Source organism: Schistocerca piceifrons, chromosome 2 (assembly GCF_021461385.2).
Source record: "Schistocerca piceifrons isolate TAMUIC-IGC-003096 chromosome 2, iqSchPice1.1, whole genome shotgun sequence".
Taxonomy (NCBI): Eukaryota; Metazoa; Arthropoda; class Insecta; order Orthoptera; family Acrididae; genus Schistocerca; species Schistocerca piceifrons.
The window spans coordinates 548523519-548547864 of NC_060139.1; the positions used below are offsets into that span (position 1 = coordinate 548523519).

At 40.5% G+C, this 24346-nt stretch overlaps 2 protein-coding genes across 2 annotated transcripts in view; one reads left to right on the forward strand and one right to left on the reverse strand.

The window, feature by feature from the left end:
* The window catches only part of LOC124776218 (coiled-coil domain-containing protein 40), a 366819-nt gene extending 362877 nt beyond the window's left edge, over window positions 1-3942 (forward strand). Inside the window, exons 13-14 of the mRNA XM_047251072.1 lie at window positions 2275-2433; window positions 3696-3942. Of these exons, the coding sequence (XP_047107028.1) occupies window positions 2275-2433; window positions 3696-3926 (390 nt within the window). The 3' untranslated portion in view covers window positions 3927-3942. The remainder of the gene's footprint in view (window positions 1-2274; window positions 2434-3695) is intronic.
* Window positions 3561-24346, reverse strand: part of LOC124776220 (tyrosine--tRNA ligase, mitochondrial) — a 115313-nt gene continuing 94527 nt past the window's right edge. The window contains exons 8-9 of the mRNA XM_047251075.1: window positions 4334-4459; window positions 3561-4147 (exon numbers count right to left, since the gene is read on the reverse strand). Coding sequence (XP_047107031.1) covers window positions 4110-4147; window positions 4334-4459 — 164 coding nt within the window. The 3' untranslated portion in view covers window positions 3561-4109. The remainder of the gene's footprint in view (window positions 4148-4333; window positions 4460-24346) is intronic.

Consider the following 24346-nt stretch of genomic DNA (forward strand, 5'->3'; position numbering starts at 1 on the left):
TCATGAAAAGGAAAGTTGCTACTCACCATATAGTGGAGATGTTGAGTCGCAGATAGGCACAACATAAAGACTATCACAAATAAGCTTACACACACACACACACACACACACACACACACACACACACACACACACACACACACCACACACACCTGCAGTCCCTGGCGGCAGCAGCAGCTGTGCATGATGGGAGTGGTGGCTCGGTGGGGGGGGGGGGGGGGAGAGGGATAGTAGGGAAGGTGGGGGGGGGATAGTAGGGTAGGGGTGGGGGAGGACAGTGAAGTGCTACTGAGGAGCACACAGGGACGAGATGGAGAGAGGTTAGGACAGCTAGGTACAGTCGGGAGGTTAGACGGAGGGCAGGGGAGAGGTGGAGGGTGGGGGCAGGGGGTGGGTGGGGGGTAGCAGAAAAGGAGAGAAGTAAAAAGACTGGGTGTGTTGGTGGAATGAGGGCTGTGTAGTGCTGGAATGGAAACAGGGAAGGGGCTGGATGGCTGAGTATAATGACTACCAAAGGTTGAGGTCAGGAGGGTTACAAGAGCATATGATATATTGCAGGGAGAGTTCCCACCTGCACAATTCAGAAAAGCTGGTGTTGGTGGGAAGGATCCTTATGGCACAGGCTGTGAAGCAGCCATTGGAATGAAGGATGTCACGTTGGGCAGTGTGCTCAGCATCAGGGTAGCCCACTTGTATCTTGGCCAGTTTGTCGGTGGCCATTCAATGCGAACAGACAGCTCGTTGCTTTTCATGCCCACATAGAATGCAGCACAGTGGTTGCAGCTTAGCTTGTAGATCACATAACTGGTTTCACAGGTAGCACTGCCTTTGATGGGTTAGAAAGACTGGAGTAGGTGGTGGTGGAAGGATGTCCCCCACATCTACCCTGCTATCCCTCCCCTTCCCCGTCCCAGCCTCCTCCTTACCCCCACCCAGTTGCCACTTCCATCATGCACTGCTGCTGCTGCTGCTGCTCACAGTATGGCTTCAGCTGCCAGAAACTGCAGTCGTGTGTGTGTGTGGTCTATTTTTGACAAAGGCCTCATTGGCCAAAAGCTTATTTGTGAGTCTTTTTGTTGTGCCTCACTGCATCTCAGCATCTCTGCTATACAGTGAGTACCAAGTTTCCTTTTCATAATGTTGTTACATTCCATCCTGGATTTTCCAAATGTGAATTTAGATTTTTTCCGTAGCTGTCCCCAATCACTTCAGGAAAATGATGTTTTAAGCTTCTTTCTATTTTTGGTATCTACTCTTGATTTCTTATATTCCATGTTACCATGATTCTCTCTCACAGCCTATTAATATCGGTTTAGATTTTGCCTTCATCATACAAATGGCTGCAAAATTCCTGGCTGTTAGTAAGCCTTTCCAGTGTCTGCAACATATCACTCTATCACTGCTCTCTCTGACGAACATAATCAGTTTGTGTAAATGGAACAAAATAAAAGGGAAATTTGCAGAGGATGAGACTGCCATTGTTATAAATCCTGTGGCATGGGATGTAGGCCATACGCCTAACAGCCAACTTCCTCTGCAAGATACAGTAGCGACCAACCACAGCATTGTTATGGTATCACACATGCTATGTTAACTGTCCTGTCTACTGGAACTATGTACTGTGGACCTAACTCTTCAATAACTTTAAACAGAGCCACTCTTCAGAAAGGCTCTGTTATGTCTGTTAATGTGTTTACACTGTACCAAACAATGTTCCTGTCTCTATGCAGTCATTGCAGTTCTACCATCACTCAATGTATTAATTTATTGTTATATCAACATGGTGGATAGTGTTATCATTTTAAAGTGTGTCTATTCACACACAGTCAAATGCCAGATTTTTGTTGAAAAGAATTTGGGCATTGTCATTTGCAGATAGGTTGCTTCAGTTGGTTTTACCTTTTCAAGGAGATTGGGCAGAGTAAATCCTAACTCTGATATCATTTTCTGTCGAGATAATTTCTCCTAAATTTTCTCATTCATCATATATTTTGTTAAGCATATTGGGAAATTTTTTGAATGGAGTTAGGCCAAACTGTTTTCAGTGCTACTTGCCTTCATGTTTGCCTCATAAATTGCAAGTGCATCAAGAGCTCTGATTGTTAATATTATCCAGTAATTGAAACATTTATTGAGTTGTTCAAAAGTCACTGTATATGATACGGTTATCAAAAGTTTCCTTTAGAATTGTGCTTGGGAATTCCAAATTGATAAGCACATTAACTAAATGGCAATGCTTCTTCTCTAGAATCTTGCATTCACTGTTCCTATCAGGAAACACGACATGCTGAACGTACTGTCATAGAAAGAAAGAAACGACATGAGGATGTTCTCCAAAGGCTGACAGAGAAGCAAGCACAATTAAAGCAGTTGGAGGAGGTGACCCAGCAAATTGACAAACAGCTGCAGGATGGTCAACTACAAAAGCATCAGGTAAACTTATTTAACTAGTATTGTAATAGAGATGAAACAGTTAGCATCTAACCTAGAATTTTAAATTAGACAAAGTGGTTCCAAAGGTTCATCCAGTTTCAAAAACTATATTAATTATGCATAAGGCTACAAACTTTATATTTTCATTTACAAAGGCATATCTTTTACATGCATGCATGTACAACCTTTTGGTACTTTTTACAATTTTGTTTAGGATCAAAGTGTTCATGTACCTTTCACAAATATTCAATGTATCCCCCCCCCTCCCCCCAACTAGACTTACACCCATCCAGATGATAGACTCAATGCATACATTTGCAAGCGTGAAGCATGTCTCGAATTACTGCTGATTGGTTGATTGGTTTGGGGGAAGGGATTAAATAGCGAGGTCATCGGTCCCATCGGATAAGGAAGGGTGGGGAAGGAAGTCAGCTGTGCCTTTTGAAAGGAACCATCATGGCATTTACCTGAAGCGATTTAGGGAAATCATGTGATGGAGTGTTTCAAACACAAACACACACACACACACACACACACACACACACACACACACACACACACACACCTCAAAATCATATACCATTAGATCAAGTGACCTTGGAGGAGAATGTTGCAATGTAAGATCCATAAGTCCCTTATGGCCGATACATTGTTTAAGTAGCTCATTGTTAATAAATGCTCTTACATGCAGGTGCCTGTATGGTGGTGCTTTGAAATTTTCAGCATGTTCTCAGAAATGTGTAACGAACAAGCTTGTGAGATAGCTGCACCCTGGGGACCCCTTATGGCAACCACATGAACAGACAATTGTGTCAAGGTAAATCTTAATTTCTATGGATAAGGTATAATTTACCCCAGATTTCTGTTCTTGTTCGTGTAGGAGATATTCGCCTGGGGAATTCAAGTAAATCATTTTGAAACACCCTGTATTTATTGCATCTCAATAAAAGCTAACAGTGTAAAATTACTTGTAACAGCAGTACAGACCTTATAACTACGGAACAATTGCTGCTGTGTAGTGTTATTTTCTCCCTTTACGTATTGTATATACTTCCCCAACTCATACAGAGCACCAAGTTACGAGAGATGTCATACTGTAACGATACATTCAGTTACATTGACAGGTATACACATTCCTTGTTTATTTTATTTGTTTCTATTATATGTATTGCAATGTAGACAAAGCTGTTTTGGGTACATTTTTTACTTCTATGCTTAAGTGGTCACTGACCTGTACTATAGCAACATATTTCATTCTACAGAATCTGGAATTGTTGGTGCGACGGCAGAGGAAGGCCAAAATGTTTGGTGATGTCAAGGCTGGTAAACATCGCCTACTATATCGCACAGAACATGCTTTGGATGCAGAGACACAAAGGCAAAAATCTATAAATACAGATCTCATATCTGTTGTTGAATCACTGCTATCAGACTTTCCTGCTCTTCATTATGATCTCACCAAAGTACTTAATACACTTAGGTTACAGTCCTAAAACTTGTGCTGCAAGATCAAACTTTGTGAACTTTTTTATAGGAAAGAACAGCATCACATTACATTAGGGCCATTAACTGCTAGTGATTAAAAATATTAGCAAAAAACTTTATTTAGCTTTGCAAAATAATCAAATGTTTTCAGTTCTAAAAGATTCGCATCATAATGAATGCCCAACTTTGCTTCAGATCTTCCACTTTACGACAAAATACTTCCTCTTCCCTGAAACAGGCAAGTAATGTAAGAGTATTAACAAGGCTGCATTAGTATCATAATGTATAATAGATAGAAAATGATAAAATACGAGGATTGTTTCAAGCTTTATTGGGATACACGAGTAAATTCACAGTGAATCACTTTAACATCATATACAAAGGTCCCTTAAGACATTATAGATTTTCTACTCACCAACACGAAGAAGTGTAATGTTATTAAGCAATATATGAGTGCCCAAAGTTAAAACTTCACTTAAATTTGTACATCTTTGTTGATTCACATAGAAACCACCGGCTGATATAATTCTTGCAGCATCATCTATGAAATAAAATTAAAAAAAAAAAAAAAAAAAAAAAAAAAAAAAAAAAATCCTTTACCAAAATAAAACACAGAAGTACCAGTACTCATGTTACAAAACAATTGTTATTAGCTTTCTCTGTTAAAATACAATGTTTATTTAGAGCTGTAAATGATTAAGAACAGATCTTACATTAACAGTATGAAATTTTTTGTTGCCTTCACTATTAAGTTACTCTAACAATAATAACTATGAAACACGTTATGCCTATTAACTATCTTCATAAAATTTACTCCTTAAGCTTAAAAAATTACGATGATATTCTCGAAAAATTCATAATTATCTGCTGAAGCAGTGACATAAAACCACAGTTGTAATAGACAATTGTTATATACAGTTCATGAAGTATCTTTTCACTATTAATTACACCAATTATATAAAAAAAAGGTTCCATTATCTTAAATCTTGTAAAAACAAAGTAGAAACTTTGGAATGAACAATGAACTGCGAATTAAGTGAAAATAAGAACCATATTTTCTAATAGCCCAAAATTTCATTACTTTGTGCATTAATTTTTAACATGAGTGCTTCAGTACCCCTTTATCACAGTTGACAGTAGTATTTCTCCTGCTGGTTGTGAACTACTTCCTTTCTCTCTTCTCCACTTGTTCAAATATCATGACTGATTTGTTGTTGAGACTTTTCTTTCTTTTCCTATTTTTTCCCAATACTTGCATATTATTACCAATAATCATCACTACTCATCTCATATTAAGGTAGATTTAATATTTCCTTAACAGACTGATTATTATTAGAGCATATGCAAGATTGAAGTATGGTGAAGCAGCAGGAGGGTATGAGGTGCCCACAGAAATAATAAAAGCATTAGGACCATTAATGTTACAATGGCCATATAGAGTATTTAGAATAAAGTGGAACAGGAAAGAAATCTCAGAAGAGAGCCAAAGAGTCAATTTTCCCCATATTTAAGAAAGGCAATGAGAAGGAATGTAATAATTACAAAGATCACTCTTAATGTGCATGTAGCTTAGATCTTAATGAGATTTTTAGAAGAAAGAATGAAATGAAACTAGAAGGAAATAGAGTATATTTTGAAGACAGACAGATCAATGTTTGACCTAATCTTACATTAAGACATTTGGTGGATAAAATATGGGAAACTGGAAAGGACAAGACAATGACATTTATTGATATTGAGAAAGCCAATGAGAGCATGCCTCAACATTCAGGTTGCAAAACATAGATGATGAACAACTTAGTAAAGTAGATGTGCAAATGATAAAAGCTACAAAATTGTGCTAGAGATTGAAGACTGGTATAGGAGAAACAAAATTGTTCCCAGTTGAAACCATTCTACAGCGTGGAAGTGCGCTGTACCTCATATTATTCATCGTAGACATGGACTAAAATCAACAAAATATTAAACAGAAATCAGGAAGAGATGCAGCAAAAGCCATGTTGTTTGCAGATGTCATAGTAATACAGGGTAAGAACAAATTCAAAGTACAAAGACAAGTATGTGTATGGAACCAAGAGAGAGAAAAATTTGGGACAGGAGTAAGCACTGAGAAGAGAAAAACAATAGTGATGACAACCAAAAGTTTCAAGTACTTAAGAAGTGTGATGGCAGGATAGCAAATAAATTTGGGAAAATGCAACAGCAAACAACTTCTGTCGAACTGTAAGAGGTGTTCTGTGGATCAGAGATGTCCCAAAGGAATGTACAAAATTTCTAAATGGTAATTATACAGTCCAGTCACATTACTGTGATCACTGCCTATGTTCGACTTCATTGTGCTATAACTACTCACAAACAGCAGGTGGCAGAACTGGCAGTAGAGGGTATACAAAGCATGTTGGGGGGATGCACTAAACACTGAGGTCTTTGTTATAATGTGGAAGCAGAATGATTTATCCAATGTCCAAAAGGGCTTTGGGGCCAAGAGTGCAAGCATTTCTGAAATGGCTAAGTTTGCAAAATGTTCGTCTGCTGCTGTGGTTAAAGTATATCGTGCATGGTAAAATGGCGCTATCCAAAACTGATGCTGAGGCAACTGTGGTGCGCCATGGGCCATTTCAAAGTGTGTAACAAGTGTGTGTGTGAACAAGAGCTGCAGAGATCTCTACAGGTGAATAGATTTCCAATTGTTGACCAACTGACAGCCCAGATGAACCAAGGGGCTACCAAAAATATCTTCCCAATGACTGTTCAGTGAACTTCGCTGTGTGCGGGCCTCTGCAGCAGGTGCCAGGTTCATGCATCTATCCATGGGGACCATGTTCACCACTACATGCAGTCTATTTTTCCTTGGCACAATGACTGTTTTTCTTTGTGACGATGTCATCTATCAGCACAACATTGCAACATGTCACACAGCTCGCAGTGTATGTGTGTGGTTCAAGGAGCACCTGGATGCATTTACCGTACTTTCCTGACCACCAAACACTCTGGATTTAAACCCAACTGAGAATCTGTGGGACCACTATGGATCCTTAACCAAGAAACTTAGCTCCACATGCCTGTTGGTATCTTCCAGAACCTCACTGATTCTCCTCCTTGCAGTGGTCCGTGCTGCAGAAGGGTTTATTCAGATTTTTTATAGGTCGTCACATTAATGCAACTGAACAGTGTATAAAGTCCATGAAACATTTCGAAGAGTCACTGCAGATAAATGTCCATGAGCAATGTAAGAAATGATACAGTATATGAAAGTCAAATTCTCAGAGTGGTGTTCACAATGTTTATAAATGTTCTATGTGCCCACTCTTCGTCACACGGGACATGCCCAATTGGTAGTCCAATTCTGCCCTTACCCAACCCTGCATACCTGCAGTGACCGTAAGAACAACTGCTGCAATGTGATGTCGCAAGTATTCAAGGTTCTGTGGTAGAGGCAGAAAATAAACACTGTCCTTGATGTAACCCCACAAGAAAAAAATCCCAAGACGGTGGCTACTCGCGTAGTGCCAGGTCACTGGCTGCAACATGCCCTATCCTACGACATGGCTACATCTCATTCATGCAATCTCATATGCAATTGTGGGAATGTGGATGGGTGCTCTCTTGCTGAAAGATGAAATGAGCCACAATTGCACCATGTTGAGATAGGTATTACTATTTACAGTACCCTCAGCAAAGATGAAGGGTCCATAGACTGCCTTGTTGGTCTCAGCACAGAACAATCAACTGAATATCCCTCACATGGCATCTGTCTGTTCTGACATTCCCCGTTAGCCTGAACATTCTGCATTGAACAAATATAATCATAAAATTTCTTGTAGCACTTCACAATGCTGTTGAAAACTGGTGGTGTCTTGCAAAACTCACCCCAGAAAACTGTTTGCACACTTACTATTGATTGGCAACTGCATTATTTTTTATGTTATACTTAGCCATTTATCTATACTAATTTTAAAAAAAATGTTTCATGGACTTCATAATTACCTTGTTTTTTCAAACTATTATGAACCTGAATATGCACCTCATACATGGACAACAAGAGAAAGGAAAGGGAACGGAATGGCAGTGGCAGCGATGAAATTTTCATGAAGTATAAGGGCAGTACAAAAAGATTAAAACCAGAAATGAAGAGGTCAGAAAATGGGTGGGAAATAAAGTTGAAGTGGCGAGGCTACATGATGAAAATGCGAGACAGCAAAGTTGTGAGGGCGAGGGGAAAGGGGGGGGGGGGATTACTAAAAGGTTTCCAGAAGAGACCATGAGGAAGACCCAGAAAGAGCTAGATACAGTGAGGGCATCCACAGAGAAGAGGGGAGGAAAACCACAAGATGAACTTAACAATGGAGAGAAGTGGTGGAGAGAGAGATAATGATGGAGATTCTTGTTCACAATCCGACCCAGGAAGAAGTAGGACTAGGACATGATATAATGCTAAAAACGAATTGTGTGTCATTTTTAATTACGGTACACGTCATTTATTGTCTCCTTTCAGATAAATGGGCAAATGTCGTATGAAGACTTACAATTTGATTTTTCCCCTAATGTCTAAACTCTTTAATCTTATCATACAACTAGCTAATTACCTGATAATACCGAGTTATGTATTTCTCTTTCACCTTATCTTCACTAGGAGGGTTGAAATGCCATTTAATAGGAATGGCACCCAACTCTCAGTGACCATGATGGATTTTGGATGTAACCTTAATGTAAGTCAATTTTAATTGCTTTCATTCTGTTTCATTTGGTCCTTGACATTGTCCCCTCCATTTCTCCAATTTTGAATAAAAATAATCACCAATAGTGACCAAACAAATCTTATATAATCAGTCTGTGAATAACAGGACTCAAGAGAAGTGAAATCTAAATAGGGTACATCAAGGATTTAAGGTTGAAAGATGGTACATAAAGCCTGCAGTTTTCAGAAGGAGAAAAAAAAAAGTGTACTGAATTATGTTAATGAAATAATAGTTTATTCTGCACAAAATAACTTTCATTGACTCCAGATGAAACATTTGAGTAATCAAGAAACATATTTCACTATCCAGAATGAGATTTTCACTCTGCAGCGGAGTGTGCGCTGATATGAAACTTCCTGGCAGATTAAAACTGTGTGCCCGATCGAGACTCGAACTCGGGACCTTTGCCTTTCGCGGGCAAGTGCTCTACCATCTGAGCTACCGGAGCACGACTCACGCCCGGTACTCACAGCTTTACTTCTGCCAGTATCTCGTCTCCAACCTTCCAAACTTTACAGAAGCTCTCCTGCGAACCTGCAGGAGAGCTTCTGTAAAGTTTGGAAGGTAGGAGACGAGATACTGGCAGAAGTAAAGCTGTGAGTACCGGGCGTGAGTCGTGCTCCGGTAGCTCAGATGGTAGAGCACTTGCCCGCGAAAGGCAAAGGTCCCGAGTTCGAGTCTCGGTCGGGCACACAGTTTTAATCTGCCAGGAAGTTTCATATTTCACTATTTTTCTTGAGGAAATGAGTAAACAGCATCTTTTTGTATGGTTCCTTGACTGACAAGTGAGAGTTTCAAAATAGGCGATTTCATCTCAAATCATACAGATCAAGAGTGAATGTGTCACATCACTATTTCAAAGTTTGCTGAAAAAAATGTATGTTAAAGTCCCACATGATACCTCTCCAAAACTACATATTTTGATTTTCTGAGGATTTGTGAAAACACTACAGATCTCTCTAAATGAGAGTATTTGTGAAAATGTTGTAATGAAAGGGGAAATTGAAAAACTGAAATAAAGAAACCTAAAGTGATAGAGATCTGAATTTATTTTCAATAAATACTTTGTTCCCAATACTATGAGACATGATTAATATCATTAATTCATACACCCTTCTAAGGTTCTTTTTTTAAAAATAAACTATGAAAATTTGAAATTTTTTGCGAATTTAAAATTTATGTTTTGAAAATAGGAAATGTTAACTGTCTTGAGAAATGATAAAGTGGAAGGAGTACTATCATCTATTACATTAATGGATGAAATTCTTAAACTGTCAAAATATTTGTGCATACAGATCAAAGAATCTGATATTTTTTTGTTATTTAATAATTATTTTCTCCAAAATCCCCATGCTAAATGTTCCAAAAATTGCATGGTGTGTTAGTTGGTCATTGTACTTAGGGAATGTACAACCAGAGTGGGCAATACGTTTCTGTACAAAATGTGAGAAATATTTTAGGTAGACCTAGCTCTACTCTCAAGGTCAAAAAATCATGGACACTTAAATATTTCAATTAAGCATTGATTTTAAGTAAATGTTATGTGCAAAAATGTTATTTCTTAATCAAAATAATTACTTTACAACATTGGAAGTGAGTGGGAAAACAATTCATAATCTTGTTTGAAAGCATTTTATAACAAAAATGAGATTTTACACCCATTTTTCTTTTTATGATATTATTCACAAATTATTATTGTCTTCTTCATGATTTTGCTTCTTCATTACTTTCCATGAATTAAAATTGCCAACAATGTACCAATCAACACTGTACTGTTGAAAAGATTTATTTATCATTTGCTTCTCATTGAACTTGTATAACCAAGTTGAATTTGCACATGGCCAAGGATAATCCAACAAGAGCAGTACTTGGGAAATGGGAACTGCACAGTGATCTTTTGATGATGGCCATTTGAAAGCATTAGCAGGACCATGAAGTGTCATAAAGGAGACAGTTATATCTTGCATCTCATGAGACACACTTATTATTACCACAGGCTTCATAGCAGATCACTCTTCTCTCTTTTTTAAAACGGAATCCCCCTCAAATTACTTTCATTTAGAATTAAAAATTTCATGTTTGTTACTAATTTGATATGGTGTGTACAAATCCAGTAGAAGATCTTATAGCACCAACAGCTTCTTGCTGGATATTAAGTCTTGTTGCAAGATGTTTGCAGGGACCTCCTACCCCATCACATGTTTTTCCATGACCTGTTGCTGAAAATATCCATTTTTTGTTTTAATTTGTGTACTACAGTGTTGACCACGCTCATACAGCTGAAAGCTTGATGATGCTCCACCATCAGTCACATACACATGTTTAGGTATGAAATGCATGGCCTCTAGAGGCTATATCATCAATTATCATGCTGACAGTGCATGTGCACTGTCCTGAATGGGATCATCACTGACAATAGCAAAACAATGTAATGTTCCAAGGAAGAAAGCAACAGATGTGAATATTGATACCTGTGATGTGAGCCGGTGGTAACTTTGAATTTTGCACTGAAAAGCAGCAGACTAGTTCTCAGCAAAATCAAAATGAAGAACTAATGTGTCAGTATTCTGGGATGTGCCTCATTTTGCTTCTGCTATGGCCCTTCTCTGAATCCTCCAGATATGATGATGAGCTATTCCTTTCATGACCCAGCGCCTAACCCCTGTAACAATCTTCTCAGGCTCTTCTGTGTTCTTCACCAACTCTCCTCCACAATGCATAGGTCACATCATTGTCAGTATCCTGAAGGTGTAAAGCTTCAACAGTCATCACTTCAGCACCAGGACATATTGCACACTCCTGCAACCAACATTTATCTTGTGGCTCTTGACATATACACAAAAGCATCTAGTCTGTCTCTGTGTACTTACTTCCTGTGACAATGCTTACTGCAAAACAAACAAGTTTCAAATTAGTGCAGTACATACATATGCATACTTCCTTTGCTGGCTGGAATTTTACCAATTTTGATCGTAAGTAGTAGAATTTAGTGAGACCAGTTTTTAAATTCGGGTTCTCCTTTTTCATTAGGAGATATGCTTCTCTTATTGATCTTGTCATAAATCTTTTTACGTTTTTAAATTTTTCACCATTTTCAGTAACAGAAATAATATCGGCCTGATTAGGATTTTGCCTGCTGTAATCTTTGCCATCTTGTCATATTCCAGAGCAACAGTGAGCATACCAACTTGCAATGGATGCCCATAGTAAGGATCTGGGCATGCCCAAATACATTTCTCATTCTTTATTTTATGAGCTTTTGAAATTAAATACTGTGAGGTTGTGGGTATGTGTTTCTGTATCTGCTGCTTAGAGTTGCTACCTGGTACCAGTGTCAGTAAATGTATCTTCTCAATATTGGTAGCTGCTGAGATAGCAGTATTTACGTTTTGAAACCACATGTCACTTTTTGTGCACGTATCACAATCTTCAGGTTCTGCGCCAAGTGCATCTACATTAAACACTTCACAAAGTTTTGAAGACATTGCTTGTGTAAAACTTGTTTCAATTTCTCCCACTTTTCTTTTGACGTACTATTTTCTTCTTGTGCTTCTTAGCTTTCCTGGACGTTTAAGGGGGGACATAGTAAGGGCTACTACAGCAATGCTGTCTTCTTCAGTTTCACATTCGGGTGATGGTGATTGTTCAGGTGGGTTGCCACTAAATTTCTTCTTGTGGTGAGTGTGGCAATTCCTGCACAATCAATGTGCTGCCAATACTGTTACTTGAGGACCAAGATAATTCCACAGTACCTCTGACAGATTTACAAATGTGAAGTGTTTTCTTGCACCTTATTTAAATTTTTTTTTGCCCCCCTCCATAGTCCACACACCTCACTCTTTCACTAATGTATTTCTGCCATTGTGTCTAACAAAAAGTTCAAACCAAACACAAAACTTAATGCAGAATGCTTTATGTGCAAGTTCTCACTTGTTTGTTATAAACAGAAGAGCACTGGAAACAGTGTTGCCAACATGCATATTGTGCATTAGAAATTCATTGATCCAACGTATGCAGAATGTTGAAAATTTTTTAACACTTTATACAGAAAAATATTGCCCACTGTCTCTGCACTGACTACTAACATATTAATCAAACAATACTTCACGTAATTATCAAAAGTCTTCGGATGGGGGATTTCGAGGAAATAATTCGTAAAAACTTGTACAAATGCAATTTCTTACATTTTTAGTTATAGAAAATAGCTGGAACAGAGAAGATACTGTTTGTAATTACATCAGATTCTGTGACTTTCCAAATTGGAAAAAAGTTTTTTAATTGGAAAAATTAACTTAAATTCCATATTTTCGCCTTAAATCTGTAAGTTAAAGGAAGCCCACAAGTGTGGGTGTCAACTAAATTTCAACACACTAAGAGGGAGCTTTAACACAAAACATCTGCCAGGTCTCCAGTATTTTTGGTCTATTAGTTATATATTTTTTTGCTCTCTTCTGTTCTAAAAGTTATTTACAAAATATATATTTTTCAAAGGGTCATACCATTTACAAAAATTAAGATAAAATGAAAATAGTTTATTTCTTAACACAACATAGAAGTTATAATGAGTCACCCTTCTCTAACAGTGCATTTTTTTAAATAGAAATAACTGATACCATGTACACTATCAATTCTTGCTCAGTTCAAAATTATCTCAGCTGTTTCTCTGGGAGAATTCATATGATTTTGTGTACAATGTTTTATAGTTCAGACTAAAATGTATAAAAAGAAATTAACGTGTTACAATTGATGTGTACTAATGGTTGAAATTACTCTTCTTTTAAAAATAACTGAAGTTACGAAATTTGTGCCACACTTAAAATTCATATTATTAATTGCAGAAATTATTAAATTTATTTCTAGATTGATTTATAAAATAATGATACATTTGAGCAATGATTCATCTTTTGTTTTGTAAACTCTTTTGCTTTGTAAACTATTTGGAATAATGTGAGTACCGCAGAATGTAGGGAGTGGGGGGCATGCCTCTGATGGAAACGCACATATTTTGCTAAACTTGTCAACAAAAATGTAATTTTTGGTGTGACAGAAGTGAAAATTGTAAAGTCTGTGTGATTTAGAAAAATGTGATAAAATGAAATGATATTTACAGCAACAGGCAAGTCTTCATCAGTTATTTAGTGCAACAAGAACCCACAATGTTAAATCAAAATTTTCAGCAGCAAGAATGTACTCCTACATACAACAGGATTTTGAGCCAGCAACAACAAAGACAACAAGATAAGCAAGATAAGTAAAAAAAGTTCTTCGTTTGTAATCTTACTCCTCTTGAAGTTTTCAAAATTTGTGCAGAGAATGAGAACTTTAATGGTAATGTGTGGGACCTGTATGATTTGAGATGAAATCACCCAATATCTACTGTCTCTGCAAGCGAGTAGTGGTGTGGAATAAAGGCCCATCACAACTGGAGATAGCTTAAAGAAAAAAGGATCTTTAATGTATTTCACTTTCTAGCCTTTAGCTTTTGCAGAAGTTCTCTCGGGCACAGCATTAAAAAATCCCAAAACTTGTTACTTGCAAATGTAAAAGAAAGTTATGCGAGTCATTTTTGAATTTTCATAATGTATTATCACCTTTCAATTTTCTTGCACGTAAATAGACAAATATCAAGCGAATATTTACGAAATGATTTTTTTCCCTAATGTTTAAACTTTTTAATATCTGGCTGCTTATCTGAAAATGTCCAGTTACTTATTTTTCTTTTATTCCAGTTCTGGCAGATTGTAAATAATTTATGAGTAAAGGATACAACTCACCGAATGGCAGCACTGAAAAATAAATGAAAACGTAAAACAAACACAGGTGCCCCCCCCCCCTCCCCCCCACACACAGTGTGTGCCTATTTCCACCCATCCACCCGCCAACCTACACACACACACACACACACACACACACACACACACACACAATGTGCTGCTGAGCACACAATAGCAAGATTGCAGTTTGATGGGTGGGCTGGGGTGAGAGGTTATGTTTGGTAGGATGGGTAGAAAAAGAAAGTGGTGGGAAATGGAAGTATGGGTTGGGGAGGGGCAACTGGTGGCTCAGAAGGCGCAGCAAATGTATAGAGTAGGAATGTAGGAGAAAGAGACAGCAATTGTGCAGACCAGGAATGCAAGATATGAGCATCAAAGCCTGTGAATTCACTAGGCAGCGCCACCTATGAAAGCAACCATAATATACTAGCTCTGCTCTGCACAGCATTTGATGTGGGCATAACTACCATCCAGCTGACCATCATAATGAATGGTCAATGCCTAGAACAGAGTTGGCCATCCAGTGGCACAACATGGTGCTGAGCACATGTTCAACTTTAATGGCTGCTTCACAACACATCCTTCCCTCCAGCACCAGCTTTTCTGAGCTATGCAGATGGGACATATTCCTGCAACACATCCTTTGCTTGCATAATCTTCGTAACTTCAGTCTGTGCTAACTCACTGCACCTACACTTTCTGCCCAACAGTTCCCCTCCGAATCCACACCTTCACACTGTCGTCATCATATGCTGCACAAACTCAGTAGCTCTGGTGCCCTTGTGTCGTATTCCTAGACTGTGCACCTCTCACTCATATTGTGCACACCTGCTGGCACTCACTTTGAGCTACCTGCTAGTCCACTTCATCCTCTCCTCCCACTTTCTGCCTCTTTCTCTCTGTACTACATCCACCCGACAACACCCCTCACTCCCATCCGCCTAACAAAATGCAATCACAGTATTGTATGTTCGCCTGGCACAATGTAGCTGGCACAGGTGTGTGTGTGTGTGTGTGTGTGTGTGTGTGTGTGTGTGTGTGTGTCAACTCTTCTATTCCGTGAATCATCCCTTTTATTCCTAAATTATTTACTAATGCAAGTGAATTTTAATTTTTTTCATTCCATTTCATTTGGTCCTCAATTCAATCCCTTCCACATCTCAGATTTTGAACAGAAATAAGGTCTTTTGAAAGAGAGCAGAGAAGGGGATAGAGGTTAATGGCAGTCCCTTGCACTTCACATGAGAAATTGTTCATAAAGGGGGACAAATTAACAAGTGCTCAGTGGCACGAGACTGCAGAAGGCCACACAAATCATTGCTTTAAAAACAGACAAGGTACATACACAATCTGTTAATCAAAAAGTATCACGATGAGCTCTGAGCTCTCAATTGGTATAAGATTTCAGATTATTAAAACTGTGTGCTGGACTGGGATTCGAACCCATAATGTTTGCCTTTCATGTGCAAGTGCTCTACCATGGCACTCTTGGGTAGTGAGTCATGCTTGGATTGCTCAGTTGGCAGAGCACTTGCCCATGGACACCAGAGGCCCCAGGTTAGGGTACCCGTCTATAACACTTTTTCCAAAGGTAGGGAAGATCTAAAATTTCAATTTTTTTTTAATTTAACACAGTAAGTAAGTTTGAAGACATGTAATTATTCAACATACCGTAATTTTACTTGAGATACAATAATCCCAAAGGGTTGATAGTAATCCACTGAATAGTTTTTATACATAGATTACTATGATATCTAAAAGGTACACACATCTTTAGCATACAGATATAATAATTACATCCTCATGTAATTAAATATAGAAAATATGCAACAAAGTAAATCACAAGTTGGGAAAGAAATCTATAATCTAATCACAATGTATACTTTTCTTCACATACCAACTGATGTAACTTCACTTCCAATGCGCAAGATTTCAGAGACTGTGTGTCCATACAGTTCACAGGCCCACTTATAGAGGCCACCTGGGTCGGCCCCCTGGCACGCTCTGGTGAGCCACCACAGAAACAGTTTTATTCAATCGCAAAGGAGTGCTCAGTCAATTCTGTAACCTGTACTACTGTTGTCTAGTGAACGTATTCAATGCTACACACGACCTGTACTTCTTGTATCTTATGTGTTTCTCTATGAAATACTATGCTCCATAAATTGTGTTGGTTCTTGGTATAGAAACTTGTCAATAAGTGAGGGTTACATTTTCTCCATATGTCAGTGTCAGTGCTAAGTCACCCAATAAACATTTCAATGGAAGAAATACTCCAACGTATCACTGCCCAGCACCAAGCTTTCGCAAAACAACTGCAGGTTCTCGCCACCATTCTGAATCAACTGACATCTGCATGTTCGCAGCAGGTTCCTCTCCTGTCTGTTGCCCTTTCCGGCATTTGATGAATCAGCTGAAGGTTGGGACTCCTATGAGACAAAGTTAAATGAACATTTCCACATTAAAACTGCATAAGGCTTTCTTTCTTTTCTGACTTTTGTAGTTCATTTATCAGTTGTTTTGCCAACTTGTGCCTTTTCAAGAATTGGCCAGCTTATCATATGATGAAATGTGCCAGCTTCTATCAACCTATTACTGTGACAGAATGCATGTTGCCATGACGTTTGTAGAATTTTAATGTAGTCAGAAACATCCAAAATAATCTTAAAAACCCTGGGCTGCAGAATTACATGGGTTTGAGCCATCATTGTAAATTTGTCATTAGTACCCATCTTGAATCCTATGCTAATCACATGGCGAGTGTGATGATATTATTCATCTGGCCTCAGATAGGGAAGTCCACAAAAATCACTTCAATGTGAGAATCTGACACTTGTGGATGCACAGTTCCTTGAAGTGTCACGGGCTGCAAGCGATCAGATTGCTGCATGGGGGTAGGTATCAGACGTTACTCCTGTTAGGCATGCTACAAGTGTCCAGGGTGACGGCGAAGCCATTGCAATGGAACGACCTTTGACTCAGTATCGCATGGGCAATGTGGGTTATGGTCACAGCAGCAACAGGCTGCATTGCAACAGTGACTACATGCCCCTCCGCCCCCCCCCCCCCCCCCTGTCTTGCCCATATTGCTTTCTCCAACATGAGTATGCTGTGTGCTCTAAGCATTGGGCTGTTTGCAACAAGTGTCAAAAGAAAGGATACACTGCATCAGTGTGTAACTCCTCTTCCACCTTGGCAGACACAGTAGGACCGAGGGACATAAACTCTATCTCTACACTGACAACCCTCCCCGAACAAATTATTTATTGATTTGTGTGTGTTTAATAAACCGCTAAAAATGCAAGTGGACACAAGAGCTGCAGTGACTTTAGTAAACATACGTAGACTTGGGCTCCCCTCCCCCCACGCAGGTTTCACAGAAGTTTGGTTAGCTACAATAAACAGCAGATTCCAAATTCCAATCCTATGTCAGTTCTCTGCTACTGTCTTTTACAAATCTATTGTTCGCACTCTCACCTTCCTTGTTGTGGATCATTCCCAGACCACAGATTCCATATCAGCAACTGGAGTCCCTCTGCTCTGAGTTTTTGTCTCTGTTTTCCCAACACTTGGTTGTGCTGCTGATTTTGAGGCCCTCATTTTTTTTTTTTTTTTTTGGGGGGGGGGGGGGGGGGGCAGGGGGGGGGGCGGGGGCACAGCAGGTGCCTCTCACATTGTGCGACTCTGTCAAATTAGACCATTTGATGTCACTCGATGTCATTTGGCCTGTTTCTTCCAGCGAATGGGCTATACAACTGATCATCGTTATGAAGCCAATGGGTAAGCTTCGCCTCTGCGGCAATGTCAGTGCCACGATTAATGCACTGTCCACGATAGATACATACCCTTTGCGCCGTCTTCACAAGTTTCTTGCAAAGTTATCAGGCAGCCACCACTTCCCCTTGGATGAGGTCGCTTCTCATTGTCGAATACAGCTATTGGCCTATATCAATATCAATGCTTGCCTTTTGGCATTGCTGGTGTGCCCACAATTTTCAGTGCTTTTTGGAACAGCTGAGAGCTTTTGTACCCCACTGAATCAATTACCTGGACAATCTCACGGTTTCAGGTTCTTTCACTGAAGACTATCATAGAAATCTATGGTTTTGTTTCCTCTTTTGCGGTCTGCAGGTCTCAAGTGCAATCTTGCCATCAATCGAGTATCTAGGTTTTGAGATTTCTCGCACAAGGATGAAGCCATTGTGTCACCATGTTGATGCAATTGCAGCTTTGCCAAGGCCGACCTCCATTAAGAAACAGCATACTACCATAAGTTTTTACCAGATGCATCCACTGTTGTTCAGCCCCTGTAGGCACTTTTGTGTAAAACTGTGTCTTTTCCTGGTTCCCAGCTTGTGACCAAGCATTCACTTTGCTTAAATCTAAGCTTTAATCTGCCCCATGCTTGGCCACTTTTCAGCTGCTCAGCATCTTGTGCGGCTACGGATGACACTCAACATGGTCTTGGCACACAAATATATGAACAGCTCTGAATGACTCATTGCTTACGCTTCTAAGACTTTATCTCCTGCTCAGCAGCACTATTCTCAGATTGAAAAGGAGGCTTTAGTGATTGTGTTCGCCCTCAAGTTCCATTTAATTACAGATCACAATCCATTGGTAACTCATTTAATCCTTCATCTTCCATGCTGGACAAGCTGTGCATTGTTTGCAGGCCTCCCATTATTACTATCAGATCCATCAAGGCTACGAGCCAACGCCGATGCCTTATCTCGTATTCCGATCTACATCTACATCTAAATCTACTTCTACATCCACATCCGTACACCGCAAGCCACCTGATGGTGTGTGGCGGAGGGTACCCTGAGTACCTCTATCGGTTCTCCCTTCTATTGCAGTCTTGTATTGTTTGTGGAAAGACAGATTGTTGGAATGCCTCTGTGTAGACTCTAATCTCTCTGATTTTATCCTCATGGTCTCTTCGCGAGATATACGTAGGAGGGAGCAACATACTGCTTGACTCCTCGGTGAAGGTATGTTATTGAAACTTCAACAAAAGCCCGTACCAAGCTACTGAGCATCTCTCGTGCAGAGTCTTCCAATGGAGTTTATCTATCATCTCCGTAATGCTTTCGCGATTACTAAATGATCCTGTAACGACGCGCGCTGCTTTTCTATCTCTTCTATCAACCCTATCTGGTACGGATCCCACACCGGTGAACAAGTGTACTGTAACCTACTTCCTTTGTTTTCGGACTGCATTTCCTTAGGATTCTTCCAATGAATCTCAGTCTGGCATCTGCTTTACCGACGATATGGTCATTCCATTTTAAATTGATCCTAATGCCTACTCCCAGATAATTTATGGAATTAACCGCTTCCAGTTGCTTGTAGCTAAATGATAAAGGATCTTTCTTTCTATGAATTCGCAGCACATTACACTTGTCTACATTGAGATTCAATTCCCATTCCCTTCATCATGCGTCAATTCATTGCAGATCCTCCTGCATTTCAGTACAATTTTCCATTGTTACAACCTCTCGATATACTACAGCATCATCCGCAAAAAGCCTCAGTGAACTTCCGATGTTATCCACAAGGTCATTTATATATATTGTGAATACCAACGGTCCTACGACACTCCCCTGTGGCACACCTGAAATCACTCTTACTTCAGAAGACATCTCTCCATTGAGAATGACATGCTGTGTTCTGTTATCTAGGAACTCTTCAATCCAATCACACAATTGGTCTGATAGTCCATATGCTCTTACTTTGTTCATTAAACAACTGTGGGGAACTGTATAAAATGCCTTGCGGAAGTCAAGAAACACGGCATCTAGCTGGTAATCCGTGTCTATGGCCCTCTGAGTCTCGTGGACGAATAGTGCGAGCTGGGTTTCACACGATCGTCTTTTTCGAAACCCATGCTGATTCCTACAAAGTAGATTTCTAGTCTCCAGAAAAGTCATTGTACTTGAACATAATACGTGTTCCAAAATTCTACAACTGATCTACGTTAGAGATATAGGTCTATAGTTCTGCACATCTGTTCGACGTCCCTTCTTGACAACAGGGATGACTTGTGCCCTTTTCCAATCTTTTGGAATGCTACGCTCTCCTAGAGACCTACGGTACACCGCTGCAAGAAGGGGGGCAAGTTCCTTCACGTACTCTGTGTAAAATCGAACTGGTATCCCATCAGGTCCAGCGGCCTTTCCTCTTTTGAGCAATTTTAATTGCTTTTCTATCCCTCTGTCATATATTTCAATATCTACCATTTTGTCATCTGTGTGACAATCTAGAGAAGGAACTACAGTGCAGTCTTCCTCTGTGAAACAGCTTTGGAAAAAGACATTTAGTTTTTCGGCCTTTAGTCTGTCATCCTCTGTTTCAGTACCATTTTGGTCACAGAGTGTCTGGACATTTTGTTTTGATCCACCTACTGCTTTGACATAAGACCAAAATTTCTTAGGATTTTCTGCCAAGTCAGTACATAGAACTTTACTTTCGAATTCATTGAACGCCTCTCGCATAGCCCTCCTCACACTACATTTCGCTTCATGTAATTTTTGTTTGTCTGCAAGGCTTTGGCTATGTTTATGTTTACTGTGAAGTTCCCTTTGCTTCCGTAGCAGTTCTCTAACTCTGTTGTTGTAACACGGTGGCTCTTTTCCATCTCTTTCGATCTTGCTTGGCAAATACTCATCTAACGCATATTGTACGATGGTTTTGAACTTTGTCCACTGATCCTCAACACTATCTGTACTTGAGATAAAACTTTTGTGATGAGCTGTCAAGTACTCTGAAATCTGCTTTTTTTTCACTTTTTCTAAACAGAAAAATCTTCCTACCTTTTTTAATATTTCTATTTACGGTTGAAATCATCGATGCAGTAATTGCTTTATGATCGCCAATTCCCTGTTCTGCGTTAACTTTTTCAAATAGTTCGGGTCTGTTTGTCACCAAAAGGTCTAATATGTTATCGCCACGAGTCGGTTCTCTGTTTAACTGCTCAAGGTAGTTTTCAGATAAAGCACTTAAAAAAATTTCACTGGATTCTTTGTCCCTGCCACCCGTTATGAACGTTTGAGTCTCCCAGTCTATATCCGGCAAATTAAAATCTCCACCCAGAACTATAACATGGTGGGGAAACTTACTCGAAATATTTTTCAAATTATCCTTCAAGTGCTCAGCCACAACAGCTGCTGAGCCAGGGGGCCTATAGAGACATCAAATTACCATGTCTGAGCCTGCTTTAACCGTGACCTTCACCCAAATTATTTCACATTTCAGATCTCCGTCAATTTCCTTCGATACTATTGCACTTTTTATCACCATAAACTTGCCTCCCCCTTCACTGTCCAGCCTGTCTCTGCGGTATACATTCCAATCTGAGTTTATAATTTCATTACTGTTTACATCTGGTTTTAGCCAGCTTTCCAGCCGTAGTACTATGAGGGCATTGTGGCCGTTTATTAATGAGAGCAGTTCTGGGACCCTTTTATAGACACTCCTGCAGTTTACTATTACCACATTAATATTGTTATTCCCTGTTGCGTTTTGCCTACTGCTACCTTGTCGCATCTCAGGAAGCGTCTTGTCGGGCCTAGGTAGGGAATTCTCTAACCTAAAAAACCCGCATGTGCACTCCACACGTACTCCACTACCCTTGTAGCCGCTTTCTGGGTGTACTGCACGCCTGACCTATTCAGGGGGACCCTACATTTCTCCACTCGATAGCGGAGGTCGAGAAATTTGCACCCCAGATCTCCGCAGAATCGTCTGAGCCTCAAGCCTTCCACTCGGCTCCAAACCAGAGGACCGCGATCGGTTCTGGGAACGATATTACAAATAGTTAGCTCAGATTCCACCCCGCGAGCGAGGCTTGCTGCCTTCACCAACTCCACCTACTGCCTGCATGAACTGAGGATGACCTCTGAACCCAGATGGCAGGAGTCATTGGTGCCAACATGAGCAACAATTTGCAGTCGGGTGCACCCAATGCCCTCTATCGTCACTGGCAGGGCCTCCTCCACATCTCGGATGAGACCCCCCAGCAAGTAGACAGAGTGAACACTGGCCTTCTTCCCTGACCTTTCCGCTATTTCCCTAAGGGGCTCCATCACCCGCCTAACATTGGAGCTCCCAATCACTAATAAACCCCTCCCCCCATGTGCCTGCTTGGACCTTGCTGAAGGAGCGGTCACATGTCCACTCACAGGCAGAGTGAGCCAGACCCTGCATTCGATCAGTTGCTTTATTTCTATTTAGGTACTGAGAACTACAACATGGTTGATGGTTTTTCCATCACTAGTACCACAACAGCATTGGCCTTTATGGCCAATTCTATACTCAGTCAAGTCCTCTCTTTTGTGCAGCACAGTTGTCTAGAAAAGCCCCCGGTCTGTGCCTTGGATCCCTTGCGTAATTACTTCTCCCTCCAGCACTGCCTTTCTGTGTTTTACGGGGTTCTTTTGCTAGCTGTGGATGATGCTGCTCCCCAGGTTGTGATACCCACTTCCTTACGTCATAATGTAGTGCAGCTTCTGCACATTGGTCATTGGGGCACCTCTTGTAACAAAGCTTTGGCCTGTCAGCGTTACCCTGGCAGTCTGGTACTCGCCAAAATTCATGTGTGCATATCAGCCATGCTGCATTCCAGTTTCGTGTGTTGAGATACCTACGGTCATTGTTTGAAATGTTCCTGAGTTGTTGTTGTCGTCTTGCCATGTTTATCCCCTCACTTCTTGCTTGCTTGCCTCGTGTTGTGTCCTGATTGGTCATAGTGTCTGTCATCCTCTGCTAGTTTTTCTGTCCTGTCTGTTCATAGTTAGCGATACCTCCAGCGGCCCCCACCTGATGGCTTCACATCTCCATTCTCTGCCATGCTCCACTCGCCAATCGCTTGCAGCTATAACATTGGCTATGAGGTAAAATGTTCTGTAGCATGGAGACAAAGTTGGTCTGTCTCCAGGAGCAACAACAGCAGTGTGTGCATGGTATCTTGATAGCCCTGTGAGTGGGGGGCGGGAATGGGTGGAGCGGCTGCAACAGACACATCGGTGAAGGCTGTCTTTCTGACAGAGCATGCGCGTCTTCCAATGATGGGGACAGACTGCGACAGAGTGGGTGGAAAAGCGCTTCGGGCAAGACGGAAGCGACCCATGTGACTGCCAACAAGGGACGACCAGAGGCTCCGAAGCCATAGAGATGTCAGACAAGGAGGAGTCTCGATGATGTTGCTCTTTGTGGGCTGTACCATGCCGATGGCGCAAGGGATGCACCCGCGGGGAGGACTCTAATGCTGCCACCTGTAGCCTTGCCATGAGACACTCATTCACTGCTTGTGCAATTTCAAAGGAGTGGGCTATGCACAGAATGTCTTCTGGCCAGGAGTAATGAACGCCTTGCAACACTGATTGGGCCAGTGAAGTTGTATTTGCAGTTGAAACCCTGCAAGCCATGACTCAAAAGCAGTATGGTTGTCCGGTCTGTTTATGATACTGGTGGAACTCAAGCTGAGATGTCACGACATGGTAGAATGGGAATAGTAGTTAGTCAGCAGCACATTTACCTCGTTAAAGGTGAGACCCATGGGGTCGGACAATGGTGCCAACTTGTGGAGCAGAAATAATGTGTCTCGTGATGCCCAGGACAGAGTAACGACAACTGTAGGGAGTCATCCGTGGCATGCTGTGAAATGTTGTTTCAGATGATGCAAGTATGTTACCCAGCCTTCCAAGCAGAGGATGACAGACACTATGACCAACCAGGACACAACATGAGGCAAGCAAGCAAGAAGTGAGGGGATAAACACACGAGACGACAACAACTCAGGAGCATTTCAAACAACGACCGTAGGTATCTCAACACACTGAACTGGAATGCAGCATGGCCGAGATGCACTCATGAACTTTGGCGAGTACCAGACTGCTGGGGTAACGCCGCACA